At 59.4% G+C, this 27808-nt stretch overlaps 2 protein-coding genes across 7 annotated transcripts in view; both read left to right on the top strand.

Annotated features, from left to right (window-relative positions):
• DIP2C (disco interacting protein 2 homolog C) overlaps positions 1-27808 on the top strand; it is a 348933-nt gene that overhangs the window by 127422 nt on the left and 193703 nt on the right. Inside the window, exon 1 of one of the 6 annotated variants that reach the window (XM_032349899.1) lies at positions 21481-21634. The exons of the other annotated variants lie outside the window; for them this stretch is intronic. The gene's annotated coding sequence lies outside the window, so the exon portion shown is untranslated. Of the gene's footprint in view, positions 1-21480; positions 21635-27808 lie in introns of those variants that run through there. 6 annotated transcript variants of the gene reach the window in all.
• On the top strand, positions 16589-18958 carry LOC116594469. The gene is made up of 2 exons (XM_032349900.1): positions 16589-18554; positions 18948-18958. Exon 1 carries the CDS (start codon positions 16853-16855, stop codon positions 17813-17815), a length of 963 nt encoding a protein of 320 aa, XP_032205791.1. The 5' UTR covers positions 16589-16852; the 3' UTR covers positions 17816-18554; positions 18948-18958.

The raw sequence follows: 27808 nt of genomic DNA on the forward strand, positions 1-27808 counted from the left end.
CCGAAACCAAGACCTTCTCCCCTTTAAGAAGTCCACGAAGGGGTGCCTGGGTGGCTCAGTGGGTTAAGCCTCTGCCTTCGGCTCAGGTCATGATCTCAGGGTCCTGGGATCGAGCCCTGCATCGGGCTCTCTGCTCATCAAGGAGTCTGCTTACCCCTCTCTCTGCCTGCCTCTCTGCCTACTTGTAATCTCTGTCTGTCAAATAAATAAATAAAATCTTAAAAAAAAAAAAAAAAGAAAAGAAATCCACGAAGAAACTTGGGATCCTGCCGGAGCACCAAGTGTGCTCGAGAACGGAGGCCAGGACAGCTGAGTGTCGGCGTGGCGGCCGGACCCCTGGCCGCCATTCTGTCTGTGCAGGACAGTGTGACCGTGGGGTGTGTCGGTCTGCCCCGCGTCTGTGTCGGGGGCACCTGGTGTGCGCTGGGCTCTATGGGCAGGACGGGCAGCAGGCCGCGCGATGGGGCCGCTCAGCATCGAGGACAGGCAGGGAAGCTCTATGCGCAGGAGGACGGACCGTGCCCACACCTGCGCCGTCCCGTCGCCCCATCACCACGGGGCTGGGGGTCATCCTGAATATTACGGGGATTTAAAAAAATTGTGGGGGAGGAGGCTGGGAATTTTATTTTCTTTCTGTTTTTCTGCGACTTCAGTTTCCGTACCCCTTTTCCTGGGTGTGGAACAGGTGATGCGCGGGTGTGTGTGATGCGGAACCAGGAAAGACTTTGGAGAGGCCGAGTCCGTACAGGACCCGTTTGTCGTAAGAGCTCGGATCCCCTTAAACGGGGAGAATGCTGGTGCCGCAGCAAACAGGCACCGGTGGCTCCGACATCTGCACCTTGAGAGGGCCCCGAACGGTACCATCCCCTGGGATGTTCCACGGCCATGGAAACGGGGCCCTGGGCTCCAGATCACTGCAGGTCCCAGACCGTCTTGGTTCACTGAAGCCTCATGTCACTCGTGGTTGCTGCTGGGACGATCTGGTCTGGAAGATGGCTTTGCGGAGGTCACGGCGTTACATGTGGACACGAGGCCTCCTCTGTAAGCAGCGGGTGCCCGTGGTGGTGGGGCCGCAGCCCGTGTAGCAGGTGTTTGGGGTGGATTCCCCCAGAGGCTCGGCTCCGTGGGGAAAACCTGTGCTTGCCGTGAGCTTCGGGGCGAGACCCGGGGCTGAGTGAGGGGTCCCCCAGCGGCTTCCTGGGGGGAAGGGGCCCTGGCGTCCGAGTTTGGGCTGCGTGAACTGCCTCCTCCTGGCTGCTGTCCGGTGTCGGGTAAGCGTGGGAGCCTCGCTTGCCTGTGCGTGTGCCTCCTGGCTCCGAGAGTCCGTACACGCGTGTGTGTGACATGCAGTCTCCACGGGTGTTTGTCCTTCGGGAGGTCTGACCAGTGGCTTAACAGGGGCTGTGTCCCCCACAGGCCTCCTGGAGGCAGGGGCGTTGGGAAAACATGTCTGAGAAGGCTGGTGAGGGGTGCAGACGCGTGTCCGTGACGACCTTGTTCCGCAGAGATGGAGACTTTTCGTCTGGGGACAGCTGCAGGCACGGCCTGTGTTCCTGGTCTTCCATCGAGCAGAACGCACAAGTGAGCGGTCACACCTGCGTCGTCTGGGTGAGGTGGGGACCGAGCAGCCACGAGCCTCTCCCTCCCGGTTCCGGGGTCAGTCGAGCTCTCCGCATCTGTCCTGCCAGCCTCCTGTCTTTGGTCTCAGAAGTGTGTCCTGTTTGTACCTGTTTTAAATGTGCACAGTGGCCCGAGCTGCTCTGTTCCCTTAGAGTTAGACGACGTCACCCGCGTCTGGGCGGCAGCATTTCCGGCGTCCCGGGGTCTCAGGGGCAGCTGCTGCCTCCCTCCGCCCTGTCACCGCCCACTTCTAGAAGCTCACGTGTCCCCGGCCCCGGGCAGCTTCCCACTTGCACGGGGAGGCCCTGCCTGTCAGGGCGGATTGGAAGTGGCCTCCAGTCACCCTGAGGCCCGGGGGTGTGGCCGGGGAGGAGGGGCCGCTCGCCATGGTTGGTCATGAGCAGGTGTCCAGGGCGTGGACAGAGCGTCCACACACCGGCCACTCCGTCCATGTTCAGAGCGGGCAACGGGCTTCACGCGGGCCTGGCTTTGGAGCTCCGTCGAGCAGGAGAGCACACAGCAAACGAGAGGACGAAGGTCCCAGGCCCGCGGGGGGCGGGGGGTGGGGGGAGGAGGCGGCAGGGTGCCGCGGCCCTGCTGAGGAGGGGCCCGTGTCCACCCGGTCCCGTGGACGGGGCAGAGCTCCACACGCGTCTTCCTCTCAGGGTTTCCAGGAGCCCGTCGGCAGAGCACGGTCTCTTCTGTCTGGATCTCCGGCTCCATGTTTATAACACAGAGGAAATCACGAGGTTTCTGTTCACCCCCGAGGTGGTGTGTGCAGAGTGCCTGGTCACTGCTCATGGCCGTGTGGCTTCAGCTCGTGGGCCGAGAGACGTTGCCTCCCGTACCCCTCCCCTCGTTCACGAGACCCCGAGGTCGGTCGCGCATCTGCCACAGCCACCAGAGTGGGGATTGCTTCCTGCTGTGGCCGCGGGATGGGCGGTAGGATGGGGCTAAGGAGGAAATGTTTGCCGGCTCTGGGAGGCTTTTGAGGTGTGGACACCTGTTTCCCCTGGTGGCCGGAGGCGAGTAGCCACCACGGCCTGGAAGATTAGGGGACACGCCTGGGGCTCTGGGCCGGGGGGAGCCCCCCAGTTGTGTCTGTATGAGCAAGAACATACCTGAGTGGGGTTGAAGCCCCTGGAACTTCAGGATTTCTGTTGTGACCCGTTGAACCCAGTCCTAATGGATCCGGGTCCCATGACCCAGTAGAATGAATCTGGTTTCATGAGAGCGCCTTTGTTCAGTGGAGCACAGTCTGGAGACTGGAACTCGAGTCGAGCCAGCGCCTGGCGGCAGCGGAGTCTTCGGGCCGCCCCCGTCAGGACACAGTTCATCACCGCTTCAGTGCGCGAGATCGGCAGAGGCTACAGAGATCTACGCCGGCCACTGTCTTCCTCGTGGCACGGACCTTCCGGCGGGGCCGACTGCTGAGCCGGTGGTGCCGACCGGAGTTGGCTGACGGCGTTGTCCCCACACACACTCTCAGGAAGGAAGAACCAGAAAGGCCCGTTTCACCTGGGAAGACAGTTGAGAAATGGTGGACGCTGAACACCCGTGTCTCCTATTCCGCGCAGTAAGTCGGGCCGTTGTGTGAGCTGCGTCGGCCACATCCGAGGGCAAGGACTTGGACAAGCTGAACCGGCCACTGTCCGCGGAGCCGCCTTTCTCTGCGTGAGAGGCTGACTCCCTCTACTTACACTGGGGTGCTTGCAGGTGTTTTCTCAATAAGTGAGTAGATTGACTCTTTGGTTCAAGGAAGAAGACCTATCGTTTGTCCCCAGCGGTAAAACTTGACCTTTCAAGTGGATATGAAAATTTTGGAGAGGTGATTTTTTTATGTGTGGGTTTTTTTTTTTTTTTTTGACATTATGTGAACAGTATCAACATTTGGGAACTGTGCTTAATTTAGTGAATTCGGGTTTTCTGAATGACCGGTGTGTGGTTACAAAATCATGTTGATGCAAGGTGGGCAATGAGTTTGAAAGAAACTGAAGATTCCTGGTAAGACTTCGTACCGCGTGTTCCAAACAGCCTTTCAGGGAAGTGTCCGTTACTCAATTTGATGTCGTGTCACAGGTGATACCAAAAATTGTCTGGGAAAAAGGAGGTGTCTCTGCCTCTTCCGACTCTAATCTACCCTGAGGCCCGATTTTCTTCATAAACTCCCAATCGACCTCCTACAACCAGCACAGACCAGAGATGACGGTCCTGGTGTCCCGTGTCAGGTCAGTCGTTAGAAACCTGCAGCCAAGTAGCCCGTTGCCTCTTAACCCCTAACCTTGCTCATTTTGGACATTTTGTATTCTCTGAGGGTGCTTGTTAACATGGAATGTTTTTTAAAAACGCGTTCACATAGACGTGAAGTTTTCCTGTTATATCTCATCTGGGGGCGATCCGTGGGTGCGCTCACGTGACGGCGCTTCCTGACCTTCAGTGACTTTGAGGTGCAGTTCGAAAACCACTGGCCTTGACTGGCAGCACGTTGAAGGGTTGGTTCTTTCCGTGACGCAGGATGTTTCCTGTTCTGGGCGCTCGCCGTGTACAGGCCCGTCGTGGGAGTCTACTTTCTGCAGACGCTGTTGGGAAGACACCAGGTGACGCCGAACCGTTGGAAGGTGCGCGTTTGCGGAGAGGACATCGTACAGCAAGGCTCCCCGACAGCCTCGGGTCCCGCCAGAACGGGGCTTCACATGGTGAAGAAGAGAACCTTGGAGTAAAAGTGGATCCGTGCCCGGAGGTCTTTGTTTGTTTTTAAATTTGAGCCAGCCAGGGCTCCCTAGGACCACCGTCAGGTTCCACGGTTTGCGAGGACCCAGAGGACTGTTCAGGTCGACGGCGGGTCCTGGTCAAAGGAAGGACACAGGGTAGAATCATCACCTGGAAGTGCACAGGGAGCAGGCTGGGGGCGGTCCGGGCGTGGGGCCTCCAGCCCGCTTCCACCCCTGCCTGCGGAGCCTGAAGCAGCCGGGACCTCTTCTGACGACATGCGTGAGAGCGGTCAGCGGGAGCTCACCCGGCCTCGTTCCCAGCGTGCTTATAGGTGCCGCAGACCGCCCACGTGCCTGACGTCTGCCTCCAGCCCTTCCCGGGGTCAAGACTAGCCAAGGCCCTGTGGTAACCCATGCCGTTGGCGTTGACAGCTGGCACAGCCCAAGCCTGTTGGCCCACCGGGACCCTGGATCAGGTAGGACATCCGCAGGGCCTCGCAGTTCGCTTCCAGGAGCCCGGGACAACGGCCCAGACTTTCACTGTGCGAGGTCAGCCCTTCCTGCGGTCTTTCCGATTCCCTGAAGGTGAGAAATGAAGTAAAAAGCCCACACAGTCTCAGTCTTGACAGAGAATAAAATTGGAAGACCAGCACTTGGCAATTTTAAAACTCACTACAAAACCCCAGTCCTGCCAAGGCCAGGCCGGCGGACGGAGTGGTCGTCTCATAGCTGGTTCTGGTGCGTCCGATGCCCGCACGCAGAGGGAGCTAGATCCCAGCTCACCGTACGCTAGCTGGTGCCCGGGGGCTCCATCGGTGAAACGTCTGCCTTCGGCTCAAGCCATGGCCTGGGGTTCTGGGATTGAGTCCCCGTCAGGCTCCCTGCTCGACGGACAGCCTGCGTCTTCCCCTCCCCCTCCCCCTGCTTGTGCTTGGTCTCTTGCTCTCTCAAATAAATAAAATCCATAAAAATTACTCAAAAATGGATCAAATGTAAGAGGAAAAACTTAAAAAAAAAAAAACATTTGAATTGGTTTACTAGGGCTGCTGTCACCGAGTACCCCAGACTCGGGCTGAAACAACAGATGTTTACTGTCCCGCATTCTGGGGTCCAGGTGTGGGCAGGGCCGGTGACTCCCGAGGCCTCTCTCCTGGGCGTGCGGATGCCGTCCCTCGCCGTGTCCTCATGCGGTCGTTCCTCTGTGTGTGTGTCTGTCCTGCCCTCTCACGAGGACCCCACTCAGATGGGCCTAGGGCCCCCCTAGTGACCTCAGTTGACCTTCCTTTCTTTTTTATGGACTCACTCTCTCTCCTGTTAGTCTCATAACTAGGTCCTCGGCATCTACAACTTCCATATATGCGTTTTAGGGGACACATTTCAGCCCAGAACACCTTTACAAGGGGACATAGGTGAAAATTGCTGTGACCATGGTTCCCCAGGAGTATGACCACTAAAGCTTAAGAAACCAAAGGAAAGAAGTAAACTGGTCTTTATAAAAATGAAAACTGTGTTTCAGATGATCTCAGGAAAGAATAGACAACCTACAGAATGGGAAGATCATTTGCAAATGAAATTTAGTGAGAGTCTAATGTCCAGAACGCATGAAGTCTTTCCACTTAACGGTAAGAAGAAAACGAACCCAATTTAAAAATAGGCAAAGGTTTTGAATAGACATTCTCCCAAGATAGACAGGGACTTAAAAAGCACAAGAAAAGATGCGCAACATAATTTGTCTTTGTAGAAATGCAAATCAGAACCACGATGAGCTAATACTTCACTCCCACCAGGATACCTGTAAGCCACGTTCGGGACCGTGATGGGGCTGGGCAGGACGTGGAGGGGCCAGAGCCCTTGTGCGGGGCTGGGGGAGGGTCCACGGTGTGGCTGCTTCACAAAGTTCTGCATTTCCTCAGTGTGTCAGCAAATTATGTGTGACCCAGAAATTCATTCCTGGGCATTTGCCCAAGAAACATGAAAACGTATGTCCACACACCCAACTTACACAAAAATGCGCGTGGCACCATTATTCACAACAGCCCACGAGTAGGAGCAACCCAGACCTCCTCCAGCGGCCGAATGAGCGAGCAAGAGGGGTCCGTGCGGACCGTGAGTCGCGCCCACACTGTGGAGGACCTCGCGAGCTCCCGAGCGGCAGGAGCCTGGCGGACGCGGTCGCGCGTCGTGTGACCCCGTTTACAGGAAGTGTTGAGAGCAGGCACTCCCCGGAGACAAGGCAGCGAGTGGCGGCCAGGCCTGGGAGTGGAGGTGGGCTTTCTTCTGGGGGCGGCGAGAAGATTCTGGAGTTCATGGGGCTGGTTGCGTGACCTTGAGGAGGTCCTAAAAGTCCTTGAATCGCATGCTTTTAAAGACGGGGTTTTGTGGTTTTGCCGTGGTATTTCAGTTAAAGAAATTCAGTCCTTCCTTGCTGGTGTGGATATTTTAGAACGTGAAAGGCACTGCACGTAGTCCTTGTTACCATGGAAACCCTGTCCTAAAAATCACCCAACGTGCGCCGTCTTCACGGGGTTTTAAACTGCGCGTTTGGCATCATGGGTGCAGCGAGCCGTGCTAAGCTATTTCTATCTGACATGAAAACTCCGAGCTGCTCTCCGTGCGGAGGGGGACGGCCCGTGAACGCAAGCTGCATTCCGCGCGGAAGGAAATTTCTCTTGCAGTGGCCGTCCAGATGCGGCACGTCGCCCAGTCGCCGTGTTCGTTTTATCTCCATGGCAACGAGAGTTGCCCAAGTAATCACGACGTCTTTCCCGCAAGGTTCGGACGGGGCTGCCCAGCTCGTGTGCTGCGCGTGTCCCCTCGTGCTGAAGTAGGCCACGGGACTGTGCAGGGACCGCAGATGGGGGCCGCAGAGCTGGCAGGACGGCTCGTGGGGAGCTTGACCGAGGGAGGCTTCAAGGTGGGGTGACACAGGCCCCGGGCTGCTTGAGCCCCGGTCACAGTGCGGCCACGACAGGCCCTGGTCACAGTGCGGCCACGACAGGCATGTGGCCGTGGTGGGCTCCATGGAGAGCAGCCCGGTTGCTGGCCTGAGCCTGACGAGCGTGGAGGCCACCATCGGGGCTCTGGGGTGAGGACGGTGCCTTCCTGCTGGGACCTTGCTGCTCTGATCTTTGTTGCTGGGGACTGAGTGGCTCCCGCATGTGTCCTGAGGGCCCCAGTGCCCGGCAGCTCCCGGGGAGACACCGGCCGAACCATCCCCTGGCGCCCCCACCGCTGGCCGCTGCCGCTAGCCACGCTCCGAGGAGGGCAGCTGGGGGCGTCACGGGGCCGATGCTCCCTGCTGCGGGTCGTGCCACATCCGGCCATGATCAGAGCCACGTGGGGGCATCTGTGGACGTCGTCTTCACGGCCTGAGCATGTAGGGAAGCCTATGCCCGGAGGGACGTGTGTGCGGGGTTGCGTGGGGTCCTGCTGTGGCCCGTGGAGGCCGGGCAGCTGACGGGCCGACTGCGCCAGCCCCGGTCGCAGGGGCCGACGACTGGCCGAAGAGAACGGCGTCTGGTTTCCTCCCCCGGGCGGCTCGCCCCTTCTGCCGGTGGGGAGCCTTCCCGCGCTGGCCGGCGCGTCCTCCCCAGGGCTCCTCCTCCTCCTCCTCGTCCTCACTTGCCGCCTTCAGGCCCGTCCCAGGCGGCGCGTCCCGTTCGGCCGTCCGGGCGCTGTCATCCGCACGTTCCTGGTGGGGCTCTGCTTCGACAGCAGCCTCGTCCCTGGAACCGTTCGACCGTCAGCCGGGGTTGCTGTGGGGGGCCTTGTGCGACTGAGAGAAACTGGTTTCTCTTTCGGGAGCAGAGACGCGTCCCAGCGACTGTAATCTGTGTAGCCGGGGGACTCGCAGTGGCTTCTAAATGGGGCGCGGAAAAGCGCGAAGGGAAGAAGCAGGTGTTTGATTCCCTGAGCTACCGGTAGGGTCAGCACTGGGGCTCCCGCTCCCGGGTGCGTCGTTTCCAGGGGCGACTCATTCGGCTCCGGAGGGTTTTTGACTGAAATGCTACAGCTCGCGTTTCCTGGGCTCGGCGGTCGGCGCGGGCGTCTGGGAACCACAGCTGTGCGGTCCCCGATGTCGACTCTGTGAGGAGCCGCTGCCTGGTGACGGCGTTGGCGTTGGCGTCCGTGTGTGCATCTGTGTGCGCGTGTGCGTCCGCGTGTGCGTGTGCGTCCGCGTGTGCGTGTGCTTCCCGGCGTGAGAGCGGGGAGCGCGGGAGCCTGAGCTGCTGCCCACCTGCGCAGCTGGGGACGCGCCGAGGGTATGTCCCTTGAGGAAGGCGACGTTCTCCGCGCTGGGCAGCACGATCCTGCGTACGTGCCCCGTTCCGCCCCGGTCGCGGGAGGGGAGGACGCCGCCCGCTGTCCCGGGGTGAGAGTCGCAGAGTGCGATTTGAATCCCGTGGGCAGTTGGGACTGTAGCTTGGAGGCAAGGCCTTTGGGGGCTGAGCCCTTGGCGACGGCGTGGGCAGGGGCGGTGGGGGCCTCAGCCGAGCTTGGACATGCTTCTGTGAAGCTGCCCGTGTCCGAGACCCTCCCACGGGGACACGTGCGCGAGGTTCATGATCAACTTGTCGCCTTGAAAGTGACACGAGTCTGAGTGCCCGTCTGTCGGTGTGAAAACCCACACGTGATTTCAGCGACCCCCACCTGTCTGCTTAGTGTGAAGCGTGCGGTGTGCTCCCCCGTTTGCCCCTGTTGTGCTCCGTGTCGCGGCGCTGACCTTGGCCGCACAGGTGTTCCCGAAATCCCGAGAACGCAGAGGAAGCAAGCGTGGGCTGGGCTCTTCCGAACCTCCGGCTTCTTCTCCAGGACCTGCTGGGCTGCCGGGCGTTTGGAGTGCGTGGTTTTGCGCTGGGCTCCACGCTCTGCTGAGCCTTAAAATCCCATCTCCCTGCACCTCGCAGTCTGCTTCATCCCCTCGACCTGTAACGTTGCTGGTGCTCGAAACTCTCGGTTGTTTTTTAAACACCAAACTGCTCTCTCGTAGTGCACGTGTGATTTCTCTAAGAGTTGTTTTAAAAATGGAGCTGTAAACGTACGGTGATGATTAGTTCAGGGATGGGACAACAGTACACTCTTCGGTTTATCTTTTGCGGCAGAGTGAACACGGAACACATATGGGAAAGGTCAGCACGGTCCAGTCTCCGGACCAGGACAGACTTCCGGATGAGCAGATAGAAAGTAGCGTGTCAGGAAGAGATTCGTGAGATTTTGGGGTGCCTGGGTGACTCCGTCGTTAAGCGTCTGCCTTCGGACAGATCACAGTCTTGGGGTCCTGGAATTGAGTCCCGTGTCCGGCTCTCTGCTCGGCGGGGAGCCTGCTTCTCCCTCTCCTTCTGCCGCTCCCCTGCGTGTGCTCTCTCTCTCTGACAAATAAATAACATCTTTAAAAAAAATTACTGAGATTTGTGATATAGAACCTTTTACTAAACCTTGTACATCCCGATCTAGCCCAACCAGTTAACCCCCGTGCATCTTCTCTGCGCTGTGCCCTGTGCACAACTGTAGGTGCGGTGTTTGAGCTGGTGTCACGTTTTCCTTTTTACAAGCTGCTCGTCTCCCCTAGATTTTGTTGGGATAAAACTGTATGAAATGACCTGAAAAGAAAAGTCAGTACAGCGAATGAGGGGTTAATGCTGTAGGAGTGGCTCGTCCCAACTGGTAAATGCTGGGGGACTTGGACAGTGTCACGGACAAGCACTTCCGGCCGCGGTCCCACGGAAGGTCAGCGAGAAAGTTCTGTCCTGGGTTACGTCTGCTGCTCACTAAGAACAGCAATACTCTGTGCCCCTCTAATTGGCATATTTTTCAAAACCACGTTACGCCAGACTTATTTTGATACCATTGGTAGAATTACTAATAGGCACAGTCTTTTTTGTAAAAAAATTTTTTTGAATTATACATCAGAACCGTACAGTGCTGGTGCCCTTCCTGGGTGCCGTGAGGCTCTCGGACGGAGCTTCTCAGGTGACGTCTGGGACGAGCACAGACAGAGCGTCTCTAGCTGGTCTGAACGCGGCCGGCGGTCTCTACCTCTTCACGATTCCAGGCTCTGACACCCCGTCATGATCACCCCTTGTCCTCACCGCGGAGGGGCCGAGCCACAGACTCAGGGTCCTGGTGTTTGTGCGGACCCTGGGGCCGCCGTCACGGGCGCCTCATGCTGCAGGACTGAGCCCTCGGGGCCTGTGTCCCGGGCCCCTGACTCCCCGGCTCGCTTTGTCCTGGTCCAGGGAGAAACAAGGACGTGGTTGAGTGGGGACAGCCCTGTCCCGTCAGGCGGCCTGGGTCGGGGGAGCTGCCGGCACAGGCTGCGTTGGCGGGGAGGTGGCTGGGCTCAGTGCCTGCGTCACAGGGCATGTTTCTAGGGACGGGAGTTCAGACGCGGCTTTACCTGGTGCTCTGGGGGGGTGTGCACCTCAGAAAACCTGCACGGAAAGACCCCAGAGCGGACCCCAGGGCAGGCCCAGCGCGGCCCACGTCCTCTACCTTTCCCTCTCGTGTGGCCTCCCGTGCGTGCGACTGGGCTTCTCGGTGTCCTCATCAGCCCCCACCCTGCGGAAGGCCCTCCTCTCCGTCGGTGGGTTCCCGGCGGGCGTTTCATGACACACGGCGTTGAGACCTAGGGACGAAACGTTTGCTTGCTCTCCCGTTAGTGCAAATGCGCGGGCTCCGGATGGCGTGGGCCGTCCATCCTGGGAAAAGCAGAGCCTGAGAAACTGCCGCGTCACCTGATGATGTCACGTGGGGACCTGGAAACACTTGAAAATGAAAACGAGGACCACAGCCGCTGAAGGCAAAGAGTGTGCTTTCAGGCCTTTACCTGCCCTCCCCAGCGCGCACCTTCTCCTCCCTGGTCACGTGGAAGTACACGCCGGCAGGAAGGCGGAGTCAGTAGCCCACGGCTGTCCCTGCGTCCGGGGCTCACCCGAGCGGTCCCTGGGCCCTGTCAGGTCCTACCCCACGTCCCGCTGTCTGTGAGTGGGAGCGGACAGGGCACCCGGCGGAGGTGGGGCTCCCACAGGAGGTTTCCTGCATCCAGTGCCTGGTGTCCTCAGAAAGGGGGGGTTCTGAGTCCCAGTGACACGCAGGCCACACGGAGACAGAGGGGCTGCCCCGCCGGGAGCTGGGAGCGGGGGATCGCTCGTCTCCCCAGGCCCGTGGCTGGAGTGCAGCCCTGCCTGCCAGGGTCACAGCCTCTTGGCCCCAGAGCTAAGGGGACCGACTTGATGGTCATGGTGGCAGCCCTCAGGACAAGGCTGTGCCTCCTCAGATTTGACGTGAACAGTGGCCCAGAGCCCACGTGGGCCGCTGGCACGTCTGGCATTGGACTGATCTGTGTTATCCCGCGTGGTTGGAGCGGTAACAGTGAGCGAAGAGGAACCAGCGGGTTCGTGGGCGTTGTGGTCCCTGTGCTGGTCGTCCTGGCTGTCCCCGCGCGTGCGTAGCCGTTCCCCATCCCTGCAGGACGCCGCTGACGGCCCGTAGCTTCAGGTGAGCGAGGCGAGGAGAGGCTGCGTCTGTCCCAAGAGTTTCCCCCCCCCCGGTGTTGACCTTGTGGGGGCTTCTGCGAGGAATCCTGGACGTGAGTGTCCCCTCGAGCAGGGGTGGTCCGATGACCAGTAGAAGTGGGGGCTGGGTAGGCGCGTCAGCGACTGACTCTGCCCCCTCTCAGGGCGGCCGCCGTGTCCCTCCCCTCCAGGCCTGGCTCTGCCCTGAGAGACGGTTCTGGAGGCAAGTGCGTCATTGGCTGGACCACAAGGCTCTGGACACATGCCTTGGCATGGCCGGTCTGTGGGGGCCTTTGTCTTCAGAGCGCACGGCGGTGCTGGAGAGACGCGCTGGTCCAGCGGCCTGGGAACCCCGGCTGTGGACTCCCAGTGCTCGGGGGGGTGTTAGGGTGGCCGCCAGGCTCCCCACAACCAGGAAGAGATTCTCTGTTCCATGAGGGAGGGTCAGCTGATGCCAGGCCATGCGGTAGGGCAGTTCTAAGGCCACAGGGCACAGCAGCGGGAATTCTCGGCTGGACTCAGTCTCCTCAAGAGAAGGGCGCAGTTTCCTCTGTTTGTCGTGACGCAAAAACCCCCGAGGGAGTGCGACGCTGTGCGTCAGCAGAGCGCTCTGGTCCTTTCTGAGGTTTTCAAGGTAAAGGAAGTAGGCGTTTCTTTACGTAATAGACTGGGTGGGGGTCTGTGCCTGTAAGGTGTGGTCTCCCCGACCAGACTCCCGTCGCACTGACGGCTCACCAGCCAGGGCCCTGCCGGCAGGAAGGAGGGAAGGGGTAGGGCGTGTCCCTTGGGGGGACGGTGTCAGAATGGTGCCCGCCCGGCTCAGGGCCACGTGGTTGTACAGGAGGGAGCTGTGTGCCCAGGTGGTCTGAGGTCTGGGCTGACCAGTGGCGTCTTCCGCAATATGTCGGTAGGACGGTTGGTGCTTCCCTCACTACTGAGCGCCCAAGAAGCGAGTTTGCGCTCCGTGGTGTGCAACTGTTAGAAAGGATTTTTGTTTTCAAAGCAAATTCTGCCCCCAGCGTGGGGCTCCGAGGCACAGCCCCAACCACGAGTCACAGGCTCTGCCTACGGGGCCAGCCAGGCACCCGAGGAAGCTGTTCAGAATGTTCTTAGTTCTTCGAACCCTCCGTTGCTTTGGACTTTGGGGAAAAGGACATTTTGCAGTTCCGGTGCTCCTGTCTTGGAGCCTGTGCTGGACACGTCAGTCCTGGGCACCATGGCTGTCCAGCTGGAGAAGCACGGATGATTCTGAAGGACTGAACTTTGTTTTAGCCCCGGGCCCGTTTGGTGGCCGCGTGCACATCAGCTCCTCCTGACCCGTGGGAAGCAGTGCCCCTCAGAGAAGGTGCTCGAAGGGGCCCGGTGTGGCGTGCGGGACCTGGGAGCCTGGCGTGCAACCGATGTGAGCCGCTGGCTTCTAACTTACGTCGACGAGGACCTGAGCCCCAGGACCAGGTTTCTTCCTTCTTCAGCGGTCGTGGGTTTACTGCCTTTGCCGCCAGAGTTGATCTGGAATTTAAGAAGCATCATTTCTAAATGGACCAAGGCAGATCTTTCCAGTGGAAAATACCCGTTTCGTTTGCCTTTCCCAGGATCACTGTTGACATACTTGCCTGTAGGAAGCACAGGGGCAGGTCACCCCCTCGGAAGCAAACCTTACAGGTGAAGCCGCCTTTCTGCTCGGCTCCCGTGGGGTGAGTTACTGGGGCTTCCTGCGCTGAGAGCAGGGGCGGACACAGGCCCTGCAGAGGAGGCCTAGGACCAGTGGATCGGGAATCCCGGATCGGTGTCTGTGGGGCCGTCGGGCTCTGGCTTCGGACCTCCCAGCAGGCTCGTGGACTGACCCGTGGACGGCTGTTTCAGACCGTCCTGTTGTGGAGGAAGATGCAGGAGGGAGGGAGCCTCAAGTTTCCTCTGGTTTAGAAAGTGCGTTTCGTCATTTAGACCAAGAATGACCGGTCCCCCTCCGAGAGGCAGCCTCCTCTGTTAGCTGTCAGGCTCAGGGCCAGTCCCTTGGAGGCTCAGGAAGCCCTGGGTTCGCCTGCTGTGTCTGTGGGAGAAGTCACAGAGTCACCGTTAACGTGTGTCACAGAGTTTGGCTCTTGTGCAGCGTGGCAGGAGCCCACACACTGGGGCGACCCTCGTGGTCCCCAGGAACCGTTGCATGATTGGGCGTCCGGCTCTGCCGTCCAGACCTTGCAGCCTTCCGTGCGCCGGAGTGCAGGCCTGCTGGCCCCACAGAGGGGCCCTCCCTGGGTGTCTCCTGAACCCACCTTGGAAGTGCGCGTCTCAGACCACGGTTCCTTGCACACGACCGTGGCTCTCCTTCAGTTTACGCCGGCCCAGGGTTATCAGCCTTGGCCGGCAGCAGAGCGAGCCCTGGATGAGCACGGGAGGCACAGGGCTGTCCCGTGGCATCCAGCACGCGGGAACCCTGTTTCTCTGCCGCCAGACGAATAGGCTTCTCTCCTTGTCTGCAGTGCTCGACGTTTGGGGTCCCCATGAGGCCCCTCCTCCTCCAGCCGCCCAGACAGCGGCCTCGCGATCGCTCCCTTTGACCTCAGGCTCTGATGACGAGAGTGATGACAAAACGGGTGCCGCTGCTGTAAATAAAACCCGAGCCCAGCCCCTCCGCAGGTTTGCCCCGAGTCCAGAAAGCTGTTTCCAGTCGTGTGCGCGTCCAGAAACCGAGGCACCAACAAGGGCTTCTGGCCTCCGCTTCACGGCCCAGAAACGCATTCCTGTCGGACACGTGTCGATCCGGGCCGGCACGAGATGGCGAATCCCAGGGAGCAGGGTCACCGCCCCCGCAGCACCGCGGGACCTTTCTGGGCTGACCTTATGACCTGCTGTGTCCGGGCCTGGGGCCAGGGCCAGTCGCAGTCACGGGGGCTCCTGCAAGGTAGCAGCCGGAGGGCAGGGCCGGTCCTGTCTGGAGAGCTTGGGCGACAATCCCGTGTAAGTCGGGTCCAAAACTGACTCGGGGTCGGGGGCCCAGCTGGGGGCCCAGCATGCGGCGGGCAGTGGTGGAGAAGGTTCTGCCGGCAGGAAAGGTCTCCCCAGCACGGAGGCATCAGCAGTTTATAAAACAATAGCACAGGAGACAACCCTAACAGGAGTGGAAGGGGTGCGTCTGGACGCCCCGCGGACTCACGGGACAAGGAAGGGCAAAGCCCGTCTTCCCCTCCGCGCTCTTGCCGACCCGGACGCCTGCCGGCCTCCTGCCTCGAGTCTGGGCGTCTGTCCCTTACCGGTTCCCTCCCCCCTGGGGTCTGTCGTCAGCCCGCTTATTCACAAGCAGGAGTACAGGCCGCCCGCTGAGAAACAGCTTTGGTGCCTTTTAGAGACAAAAACCAGAAACAAAGCAAACGGGCAGCCACGTAAGGAGCTCGGACGCCGATTTCTTCTGACCGGGAGCGGACCTGGGCTGACGGGGACTCGCAGCAGGACCTCCTCCTTGTCCCTGACGAGCGACCACGTCCTTCCGCGATGGAAGCACCTGAGCACGGGGAGCGGTTCGCTTGGAGTGAAACGAATGTCCCGTGAGGACAAGGGGTAGCTAGCTACACAGTGACTTTGGCTAGGACTTTGCATGGTCTGATGTTTCACTTCACCCATGTGCTGAGTTGTTGCTAAAACACACAATAAATGATGTGTCCTCACTGATTGCCAAGGCGAGTGGGTTCCTGAGCAGGTTAGTGAGCCTGGATGACTTTGGTCATCCTGGTGGTGCTTGGGGGCACATCCTGACCTGTGGGGGACGACGGAAATCCACCTTCACCTCCAGCGGCTCCACCTCTTGCCAACCTGTAGCAGCCAGGCCCGCGACAGTGGTGGGGGGTTTGCGATGACCACCCAGGGTCCAGTCCACCTTAGGAGCAGAAGCTCTTCCACCCGAGGTTCCCCCTGCCCCCAAGCCAGCGGGACGTAGTTTTGAGCATAGACACGATCTAAGGTCACGGCTGCACAGCTGTACACTGCACGCAAGCCCGTTCATTTCCCGTTAGTCCAGTGTGAGCCTGGATGGGCTCCTGCGCGGCCGGGGACCGTCAACCACTGTGTGCAGAGGGGAGTGGACCTTTCTCTGTGGCCCTGAAATCAGGTGTGAAGCTCTCACGTGTGACCCGGCGGAGGTGCTTGCTTACAGTGTTTCTGAGGGCTAAGTTCTCATTTTTAGATATCCCAACCTCTTTTAAAGCTGCCCTCACCGAAAGTCAGCCTACACATGAAAATCAGTTTTGGGGTGGAAAGACGTACGTTAGCTGAGTAAATACTCACTGAGTGTGTTAAAAATAGCCCCGGATTACCCCAGCACCAGCTCTCCAGCCTGCGTTTTATTTCCATCTACGGTTAATCTTCCACTATCCACATATTAAAGATCTTTGTGATACTTTTACTGACGGACAAATTACTATTAAAATTCTGGTGCATTTACGCATTTTAAAGAACTAATTGGTTATATTATTTCTTAACTTTTCTGGAGACATTTTGCAAAATTTTACGTAATTAATATTTATCTTTTTACCAGCAGTTGTTTTTTTTTCAGATCAGAAATCTGAAAGGAAGCGTCCTGTCCATCCAGTGATATTTAACTCTGCGACTCTCAGTTTGTGAATGTGGGAACAAGATCATTGTGCATCTTTTGGGATGATTCTTGTTTCCAGGTGGTGATGGTGAATGTGAAAATTAACAGAACAGCTTGTTTCTCCAGGAATCAGCGTTTGCATGCTCACCAGGTGGGAAAACATGGACATGAAAAGATGAAATTGTATTCAGTTTGTGTGGAAAGGAGACATGACGATCCTTGGTTTGTGGCCACACTGGAGGGTCATCACAAGCGTAGAACTTGCTCCGTCCCTCCTCGGAGGAAGGGCTCGTCAGTGAGCACAAGCATCCCGGGTTCCGACAGCCACACTCCCGGGTGTCAGGTGCAGCGGGACTGGTCGGGGTTAGTGTGGGCGTGTTGGGGTTTGTTGTGTGGGAGTCCGAACTCCCTCCCTCGCCGGAATGGGCATGATTGGGGTAGGAGGAGCGGTGAAGGCAGGAAGTGACAGGCAGAGAAAGAGGCAGCAGCACTCAGGTGGGTCGGGGTCCAGGAGCCTTGAGAAAAGGGGGAGCCTGATGCCCTCAGGCTGGAAGGTCAGGGACAGTGAACCATGTGGTCTGCGGCGGCCTGACCTGGTCCTCCAAGTGCGAGCCTGCCGGTACATGACCTTTGCCCATGGGGAGGTGATGAAGGCCCGTGGATGGGGACGGGAGAGGCCCCAGAACCGTGCTGGCATCACTGAACGCCTCACAACTGCCAAGCAAACAGCAGATGGGGAGCACGGGACCCCCTCAGCTTCCGGTGCCGCACAGGGTCTGTTGGCCATGCCTGGAACACACGGGACATGGGGACCAGAAGCTTCCAGGAGGGGCAGCTGTCAGTGGGGGAACAGGTTCCTGGTGGGACCATCCAAACAGGAGGAAGCCTGGAGACTTGGTGGTGTGTCTGTGGCAGGACGGAAGGTGGTGTGTCTGTGGGGGCGGTGTGCATCCGTTGGGGGTGTGGGAGGCGGTGTAGGTCCATGGCGGGAGGAAGGCGGTGTGTCCGTGGTGGGACAGGACGCAGCGTGCGTCCGTGGGGGGCGGAGGTGGCGTGCATCCTTGGGAGAATGTAGTACGCATGCTCGGGGGGTGACACGGACACGTTCGTTCACCCCCGTGTGGCCACGTGCCGTGATTCATGCCACATGTGGCAGAACAATGCCGTGGGGACCGGCTCGTTCGCCTGTTTTCCGTTGTTCGGACATTTACGGTTTATGCACACTGTGTCTGAATTTTCACCCCACTGGGGTTGTAGGTCTCACACTTCGGTGGCCCCCACGCAGGCTGCATGGGCAGCGGAGTCCCGTCCTCACACTCGCTGTGTGCACATGCCAGGCTTTTGTGTATTTTTCTTTCTTGGAGTTTCCGGTTAGTGCCTTTTAGTTAACTAGTTAAGTAACGTGAACCGCGCCGCCAGCTGCCCCGTGGGTGCACACGGGTTTCATGTTCGTTTTGCTCCGATGAATATTTTATTAGTGTAAACACTTGTGCGAAACCAGATTCCCGGGTGCTGGTGTCACATGTCCCTCACGCGCTCTCGGCTGTGCTGAGCGACGTCTGTTTCCTTGCAAGGCGTGAAAGGCCGAGCCACGGGGAAGATTGACCTTTGATGTGGAGCCCTGCTCTGCTGCTGCTTTTGAGCAGAATTAAGTGCAGATCTCCGTTCCCAGGGCAAACAGGCCAGGCCACCACCCAGACAAGTTCAGAACGTGGGTTTTAAGTGCGCGTGAGGGCCGGGACAGCTAGTTTGCAAAGTTCAACCTTTTTTCTTGGAAGTCTTCAGTGACTTTTTTCTAGAGGTCATTATGTGTCAATATATTTCTTTTGCATAAAACTAATCACAGATTCACTAAAATTAATGACTAGAAATGGAATATAGAATATTAATTTAGCTGTGTTGCTTCTCGAGGAAAAATTACCCAGCGTAAAACCCTGGTTGTGTGTGCCTGGAGAGTGTAGTGTAGGATTCTCGTACGACACGCGTGCTTTTAACGTCTACCTGGGTTGGTAGTTTCGACCTGCAGGAACACGGACCTTACGTGGGTTAGGGTATAACAGCGATGTGCGCGCAGTGTTCTTCTGCCTGAAACAGAGGAGATCCCACTCTTCTAGTAGAAGCTGGGTTTCCTGCGTGATTAAATGTAAATTTTCAGAAAACCCTTTTAACCTTTATAAATTGATTTACCTTAGTATTCCTCTAGGCTAAAAATCAGAAACCAAAAAATAAAAGTATTTGTGGACTGTCTTTCAAAATTTGAATTACATCATAAAGCTGCAGTGAGCAGACGGTGTGGTACCGGCACGCAAGCAGGCACGTGAGTGGAATGGGGCAGAATTCAGAAACGAGCCCACACGCGTACGGTCGGTTCATTCATGACAGAGGCAGCGAGGACACAGTGGGGCAAGGGCAGTGTCTTCGGTAAATGGTGCTGGGGACACTGGCCGGACACACGCAGCAGAAGGAACCTGGGCCACGTGCCGGCAGTGCCCGCCGAGACTCGAAATGGCCCGAGAGTGTAAATGTGACCCGAAAACAACTCGGGGAAGAAGATAGTCAATCAGCTCCCAGACATCCGTCTTGGAGATGGTTTTGTGGACGTGACCCCAAGTGCAGGGGAACCAGCGCAGAAATGAGCAAGTGGAGCTGCACAAGACATAAACCCCCGCATGGCAAGGGGAGCCGCCCGCAGGGTGCGGAGACCGTGGGGTGGAGGACACGGTGCGGACCGGCTGCTTGACGGCGCGTTGGTGGACCGACTGCAGGACCTCGTGCGGGTAGTAGCGGTGACGGCAGTGATGCAGATACAAACGGACAGAGGAACTGAGTAGAAGTTTGTGCAAAGACGACCTCCAGAGCCAAGGGACACATGAGAGGCTGCTGAGCGTCACTGACCGTCGGGGTACGAGCAGGGCCACTGTAAGAGATCACCCCGCAGCCGTCAGCATGGGCGAGAGGTGACACGTGTCTGTGTGGCTGGGGAGGAAGGGGGGCCTCCCCACACCGTCGGTGGGAACGCAAGCCGGCAGCCCCCTGGAGAGCGGCACGGAGGTCCGGGTATCACACAGTCTAGCACTTTCACTTTGGGGTGTTTTTCTGGAGAAAATGAAAACACTAGCTCAGATATCTGCACCGCGCGTTGACGGCAACACTTTTACGGCCACCGGGACGTGGGGCAGCCCGAGGGCCCGTGGTGCGTGCTTGGACGGAGAAGGTGCGGCATAGAGACCCAGCGAAATGGCGATCCTCAGCCACAAAGAGAGACTAAAATCCCGCCGCTTGTGAGGACGTGGCTGGACTCGAGGGCATCGTGTGGAGCGGACAAAGTCCCAGGCAGACTGTCGGCGTGTGCTCTGCCTGGGTGCAACCCCGGGTCGGTCACGGACACAGAGCAGGTAGACGCCAGAGGCAGGACGTCGGGGCAGGTGGAAGGGGTCGAGCCGCAGACCGCGGTCAGTGGGAAGGTCACCGGGAGGTGACACAGTGTGGGACGGTCGCTCAGACTCGGGCGCACGTCGGGCAGGTGCTGAAAGAGTAGAATCTTCAACGTTTTGAGTAGAAAAGAAATTAAGAAGTACAGTAGGCTTGGATACCGCATGTGTGAGGAAGATCAACGCTCCCCAGCGGGAAACACTTCAGGAGGGCGGCTGGTGAGGAGGGACCGGAGAAGCCGTCTGAGCCTCGTGTGTCCATCGCTGTGGTGGGCGTGCGGCCCGCAGGGTCTGAGGGAGGCCCGGGCGGGAGGGGCGGGGAGGCGCTGCGCCGCTCCGCACGGGTAGGACCAGAGTCGCGCCGGCCGCGGTGACACCCGACTGTCTTTTCAGCGGTCCTGTGTCCCGCCAGCTTGGTGGCTGCCCGGGCGGCCCTCGGGGAGATGAATGACGCCGCGGCAGGGAACCTCCGTGCTCGAGGCCAGAGACGTGGGAGCCCGTCCCCCCCACTTCCTAGACGACACCGCTCTGCGTCTGGGGAGCGGGGAACGCTCCAACTCAGAGGGCTCTTCTGTTTGTTTGCGTAAATGCTGAGCTTTTCCGTCCAGCACCGGCAGGAGCAGGCGGCACGTGGGCTGGGAACAAAACCGTTGCTTCTGTCGCGGCGAACCCGAGTTTCTGGTTGTTTGCTAAAAGAGGGCGCAGACTTTTTCTCACAGGTAACTCTGATCCGTCTTGCCACGCCCCCACCCCGTCATCTGAGACTCTGAAAATCAGCCCTTGGCGGCGGAGGAGCGACCCCAAGGTTCCCACAGCGGCTTCTCTGTGTGCATGGGAGAGCGCTCCGTGGTCAGCCGGCACGGGGCGGGAGGCTGGCCCCTGAGGGGAGGCCACCGTCCCTCTGCCTCCTGGTGACAGGCTGGGGGGGCAGGCCCTGGGTGGCTCTGCCTTTCCCGGGGGTACGTGCTGTGCGAGCTGTGGTCCTGGACCAACTCCCGAGGCTGCAGGGGTGTCGGGGGTCTCGCTTGTGGGAGTCTCCGGGCCTCCGGGGCAGTTTACATCGGGGGCACGTGCATGTGTCCTCTGGACCCGTGCAGACACGCAGATGCCACAGACCACAGCAATGGCCGAAGAGCAGGTGCCTCGAGAGGATCTCACTGAGTACGGTGTGTCACAGTTTTCTGTTCGCCCCCTGCGGACCTAGGGGTGGTGGCCTGGGCTTCTGCTGGGCCCTGTCCCCCCACCGACCTTCTGTGAAGGCTTTCGGGGAGCGGGCAGAGTGGGTCGCGCAAAAGAGCCGCACGCAGGATGGTCCATTCTGCCGCCAGTGCTGCTGGGAGCTGGTGTGTGTGGTGCGTCCTCGGACCCCAGAGGCCCCGTGAGGGAGACTCACCCAGAAGGCTCCCTGTGTTTCTATTAATTAATTAATTAATTTATCCGACAGACAGAGATGACAAGCAGGCAGAGAGGCAGGCAGAGAGAGAGGAGGAAGCAGGTTCCCCGCTGAGCAGAGAGCCCGATGCGGGGCTCGATCTTAGGACCCTGAGATCATGACCTGAGCCGAAGGCAGAGGCCTTAACCCACTGAGCCACGCAGGCGCCCTATCCCCAGTGTTTCTGAGGACGGCTGCTGAGGGGCACTGGCTCTGGGTGAGGACAAGGGACCTTCTCGGGCAGGGAGCTGGATACACATGTGCAGCGACCCAGACCCAACCCGGCCCAGACCCGAGGCCTGGCCCGGCCGGCAGAAGCAAGGGACCGGCGCCGTCGGCAGGTGTGGACGGGCTCGGGGAGAAGCTGCAGGTGTTCCTGGAAAGGTGAGACAAGCGTCCGCGTCAGAGAGACGACGTGGCGCAGCTGAGTCAGGGCAGCGAGCCAGCCGGGAGCGGGTCGGGCTCGCAGACGCCCAGGCCGGGTGTGCGGGTGCCCTCGTGGGCGGGGCGGGGGGACGTGGGAGACACATAGTTGGCAGAATAATGTGCTTTTGTTTCCTTTTCCCTGTTTCTTGTAAAATGTGCGCAGCCTAGGCGAGTGGTGAAGGAGCAGCGTGCCGACGGGGCCGGTGAAGCGGGAGGTCACACAGGCCTCCCTGAGCAACACGGCTGAGCGCGTGGGGCCAGTTTTGTCATCGACTCCTGGGCATGTACGCAGCTCCCAGGAAAGGCCGCCAGCCGCTGTCCAGCTGCCCCGTGACCCTGCGGGCAGAGCTGATGACTGGGGGCTGCTGCTTCTCTCCAGTGACTCCCGGTCGGCACCACCTTCTCCGAACCTTCATGTCTGAGATGCCGGCCGTGGGCTGTGACTGATGGGACCCAGATGCCCTTGTCTCTGACCCCCGCCTTAAAGCACCTGCGGTGGCTGTTGCTCAGATTTTCTTGGGAGAATGACATCTGGCTTGTAGATGCTGTCCACAGAGGTCGGGGGTCCCAGGGACCAGCCTGTGGGGACCCCACAGTGGCCCTGGATGCCTGGACATGCCAGATCTGAGCTACATTTCTCAGACCTGGGCTGGAGTGGATGCTCTGTCCTGAGTGGACGCACGCGTGGTCTTTCTGGGGGTGCTTCTGGGAAGTCTGTGGCAGGCACATGGTCTGAGGGATGGCCAGGTGGTCCCGAGAGGTAACCGGTTAGTCCTGGAGCGCTGGCCATGGCCACACAGCCACGTTCCTCTGCCGTCATGCGTGGCCAGGTTGGCATAGAGGGATCTGGAGCCAGAAGCTCATTTTCTGGGTGTGAAATGGGAACTCGGAGCAGCTCGCGAACGAAGCTGGACCCATAGGCTCACGGCTCTGCTGCGGGGGACGATGGGGGGGACCCCTCAGGAGCCCCTGCGTGTGGCCTGCACTTGTGCCCATGCGAGTGTCTCATTCTTCCCCAGGAAAAGCGAATGCGCCGCGGGCCGTTCCAGGCCATGGCTGCTCCCGCGGGTGTCCCCGTGTCGCCTGCACGGAGCCGCGCTCGGGGCAGGAGAGCCTCCTGCTGGCCTGGGCCGGCGCTCCGCGTTGTGTGAGGGTGGGTGGGCTGGGCTTCGGCTCGGGGTCCTGTGGGCGGGCGGGGGCCCCGACGTGGGCGTCAGCCCTGAGCGCATCGAGTGGCCAGCGGTCGCCGTGTCCGCCTTCCGTGCGTTTGTCCGGCCTGTCCCGAGGGCTCGTTCTGGGAAAGCGCTGGGGAGGCAGAGGCCCACCCTTTGCCTGTTGGCCTCTTCTCTGTGGGCGATGCCTTTGGCACCGAGCTGTGGGGAGACAAGTGAGGCCTTTGAAGGGCTTTGAAACTGGCCACACATGGGGTGTGGCGTGGCCTTTACTGGATTAGAACTCGGGAACACCAGCATTCTTTATTCCAGCTAACGTGTTTCCTGATTCGGTCTCCGTTCCTGGCGAATGACTAAAAACAGAAGTGCAGGTTCACCCGGCACCTGAGGGAGGACTTTGTCCTGGCGCCTGAGCGCCGGGAGTTTGAGGTCAGACCGCCAGGGTTGGGACCTGGGGTCCCGCACCGGCTGCGTGGGTGACCGTCCCCCAAGCCGCGGAGGGATCTCCCCGGAGAGGTGCCGTCGGGACCCTGCATGGATCAAAGGACACTGTGCCTGTTCTGCGTCCAGGATCCATCGGGGAAGAAAGGCGGCGAGTCTGAGTCCCGCCGGTGGCTGGACGGGGCTTGTGCTCAGGCGTGTTTGATCTCCAGTCCCCGGTGTCTGATGTATTGTCGCACAGTGAGGGTCTAGTTAAAGATCACTGGTTTGGGCAGAGTTTTCCTAACTCTAGCTGCTGTAACAAGTCCCGGAATTTTAGCAGCCTAACTCCAGCTCCTGGGGAATTTTGGCTGGCAGGTGGCCTTAGGCCTGCCTGTGGGACCAGGTGTTGGTGGCCCTTCGTGGTGGTCTCTGCATTCAGGCTGGAGCCACACGTCAGCCATCACGGCGTCACCGCCTGTCTGATGAAGCCGACCGGCCTCACAGCCACGCCTGGCACATGCCTGATTGGGGAGGAAGCTGGGACCGGCGTCCGGGAAGCGGGAGACCGGGTTGGCCCAGCACCTGGTCGTGGGAGGGTCTGGAGACTGTGAAGACCACGACGGCTCTGCGCGGTTCTCCGGGTGCTCCTTGGGGCTGGGTGAGGAGACAGGACGCGTCTCCTTCCCGAGGACTCCGTGTCTGCATCCCGGAGGTAGCCTGGTCCTGTGCCAGCCCCGCGGACCTCCTGTTGGCCCTGTGATGCCACCAGCCCTTTCTCAGGACGGGGAGGACCGAGGTCTTGGTGCCGCGCGTCCCTGGGACGGATCGGGAGGAGGGCCGTGGGTTTTCACAGCGGCTGCTCCTGTCCCCGGCTGCTGTGTCTCCGCTGTCTCGCCTTCTGCTTCTCTCATTTGGGGACATTCTCAACAGTGGACGTGTGGCCCTGTTGACAGGCACGTTCCCTCCCCACCTTGTGTTCTTTTCCTGGTTCTCGGCCCTCACAGTTTTGTAATGACCCGTTCGTCTTCACGTCACTTTCCCTTTGAAAACACACGTAATTGTGATTAGAATTGGACACCGGGTAGGACAGGTCCTGCTGTGGAGACACGCGGACCGCGGCGGTCACGTCACAACACACTGTCCGGACTTGAGTGCGACGGTGTTCTGGAGCTCATTTGAATTTATTTTTCCGTATAATGGCTTCAGAAGCATGTCTTTAAAGATTTTATTTATTTTGGAGAGAGCGTGTGAGCAGGGGAGGGGCAGAGGGAGAGGAGAGAGCATCTAAGGGGACTCCCCACTGAGCACAGAGAACGGGGCTCCATCCTACAGCCCTGAGATCATGACCCGAGCCGAAACCGAGAGCCTGACGCTCGACCAACGGGGCCACCGAGGCGCCCCAGAAGTGTGTCTTTAAATGTGTTGTGTGTGGTTCAGCTACGGGCTGGGTGAGCCAAGCCTGCTGGGGCCGGTCTCCCATTCTCGCTGCTGGGGTGCAGGGCACGTGTGGGGTGCTGGGGGGGCGTGTGTGGGGCGTGTGTGGTGCGTGTGTGGGCTGTGTGTGGGGGGCGTGCGGGGGGCGCGTGGGCAGCGGTCAGGTGTCCCAAGCACCTGTCTCCTGTGTCCCGCGGTGCCGCGTTCCCCGGTGCTCTGGGGTTTACGCAGTAATTGTTATGGGGTTGGGTTAATGAGCTATTCCAAAGTGTGAATAAATTCTCAGTTTTCTCCCCTTTCCTCCTGGCGTGACTGGCTCCTGCCGCAGCCGGAGTGTCGGCCGGCCTGGTTTCCCCGTGACACTCTTTGTAATTTGTTTCATTAGAGGGTTTTAAGCAGGGTTACCGCACGTCGTTAGCTCTGTTTACCCAGGAAGTGCCAAGGAGCCGACAAACAGGCACGATCCGGGGAGAATCCTTTTCTGAAGGCTTCAGTTGAGCTGCACACGCAGACATGCACGTACGTGCACAGAGACAGGTGTGTGCGGACACACGTGCACATGGAGACCCACGCGTGTGTGCAGAGATGCGTGCGGGCGCACAGACCACGCTGGTGCGTGCCCCGCAGGGACACGCACACAGACTCGGAGACACAAGCACATGCCTGCGCAGGGACCTGCACAGACACACGTGCGCCCTTCGTGCACACACAGACACAGAACTCTGTGCGTACACATGTGCTGCTGTTGCTTCCCGGGGTTCTAGCGTTTAGTTTGCGTAGAACTCTGTAAGACCCCCTGTCCCGAGGTGGGGGCAGCAGGACGGTGCTGTGCTTTCTTTAGGCCTCCCTGAGCCCGTCTGCTTTTCGTGAATCTCACACACTCAGGTGTCCGTTTCGACGACAGTCCTGCGTTCGGGGGATACAGAGTGTGGGGTCCCGGCGGGTGTTCGTCAGCGACGCTGCTCCGGCGAGTCGGGGCCGCTTGTCCTGCGTGTTTATCTGGAAGCATCTCCCAAGGCGCGGCGCGGACTGGGACGCACTGTGGCCGCGCCGACGCCGTCCGTGCTGGCCCCGCTGTGCCCGCCGCTCACCGGGTTTAGCGGCCACGTCCCCCCGCCCATGCATGTCCGTTCCCGGTCTCCTCGGGTCGGCAGGTGACACCGTCGCCGTCCGTGGGGCCGCAGCTCCCTCACTCAGCAGCCCGTCTCCCCCGTAAGGCGGTAGGTATTCTGTTGGGGCTAACGGACATGTGCGGTCTTATTAGTCTGGGGTGTGTGGGTGTTTTTATACGTTATGGGATGGTCCCCATGATTGAGTGTGTGTTTTGGGTGCTTACCGTTGTCAGGACACACAGCGACGAAGGGAAGCCTGATGGGATTTTCCGGCTGGGGATGTGCCGCCGAGAAGGGAGGTCAGCAGACGGAGAAGCCGGCGGGCTTCACCCAACCTGGCCACTGACGAGGGCCAGGCGGCCCTGTCTCCTGTGCATCGGGCCCCCGGCTCCTGTTTTCACGGCTCTTTGATCTTCCAAAGGGACTGAAGCAGTCGATGCAGTGTTGCTCTGCCCCTCTTAGTTATGTGTTGCCTTTAGGAGTTTGCACTTGTAACCGCTCCTCGGAGCTCCTGGTAGCCACGACACCACGGCTCCCCGTGTAGCCGGACCCCTTCCTCCCCCGTGGCGGCCCCGGGTCCCGAGCGCCATCTGGGCTGCAGGAGCAGACGCGGAGATGCATGTTCCTGGAGTGTCTGGTCTCCTGCGGTGGGACTAGGACCCCGCTCTCTGGCAGGGTCTGCTGAGTCACGCGCTCAGGCGTCTGAATGCTGATGGCGTTGAATCCAGCAGCACTCGCCGTCACGAGCTCTGACGGGGCTCCGAGGGTCAAGACACAGAAGCACGAGGAGCTGCCCGTTCTCTTTCCCAGCCTCCCTTCCCTGCTGGGTGCTGCACGCTTGCCAGGCCAGGAGACGGACGATGCAAGCCTAAGGTGTGATGTCTCAGGAATTTTGGCTTGTTTCCTCTTTTTATTATGAAGCTGCAAAGAACCAAGTTACTTGTCAGTCTTTAGGCTTTCTTAATTAAAAAAAAAAAGATACACTGAATTATTTAGTTGCTAAATAACGTAATGCGAAATGCCAGCATAAAGTCTCGTGATTCACAATTTCGATCACAGAGTTTCCAGGGTGTTTTCCCCTGAGCTGGCCTCCTGTAGCTTGAGGACCCTGTTTCTCTTTGTCTCTTACCGATGTGGCCCTCACGTGGATGCCAGTGATGAGATCCTCACCGTTCGGTGCCGGACCCCACAGTGTGTGTAACAGGACGCAGGGGGTGTGCAAGGGCTCGCCTGCGGCGTGAGGGGCTCGGGAAGCAGCTCTGACCGGGGCTGTGGGAGCAAACACCCCTCCGCATGGCAGCTGTCCTCCTGCGGCCGCTGGACTGTGGTCGGCGTCTTCTGCAGAACTTTCCAACAGATGTCCGTCCCGCCGTGACTGGTGAGCGTTCGTCGGCAGCCTGGGGCCTGCGGAAGAATCCCCTGTTGCTCGCTCTTCCTCCGGCCGGCCGGGCACTGGGGGGTCAGCCGGGGTGTGCCGGCCACGTGCTTGCGGACACCAAGGGGAGGTCTTCCCGTGCAACCGTCTCCTCGTTCCCAAAGATAGAGCAGTTCTGTCTCCGGGAAGCACGCCGGGAACCTGGAGTGTCGCTCAGGTGAAACACTCACCGCGGGATTGTGCCTTTCGACTTGGCTTTGACGTCGGAGCGACAGGCAGGTTTAGGCCAAGTCCCTGGTACGGGTCCAGACAGAGCCGTTACGGGTCGCAGACTTTTCCGGAGGGCGGAGAGTCTGCGCGAAAGCCTTACGGGAGAGCAGGTGGGTAGAGTCTTCTGGAAAGGGATTAAACCGTGTTAGCCGCGCAGCCTTGTTTTCTGGGAAGGATCCATCCAAGTGTGGCTCCCTTTCCCCTTGAACAGGAGGTTAAGAGCTGGAGAAATCCTTGTGGATGTTGTCAAAATTCTGTTCTGTCGGGCGTCTGGGGGCTCCGTCGGTGAAGCGTCTGCCTTCA

The sequence above is a fragment of the Mustela erminea genome, chromosome 6 (assembly GCF_009829155.1).
Source record: "Mustela erminea isolate mMusErm1 chromosome 6, mMusErm1.Pri, whole genome shotgun sequence".
Classification (NCBI taxonomy): Eukaryota; Metazoa; Chordata; class Mammalia; order Carnivora; family Mustelidae; genus Mustela; species Mustela erminea.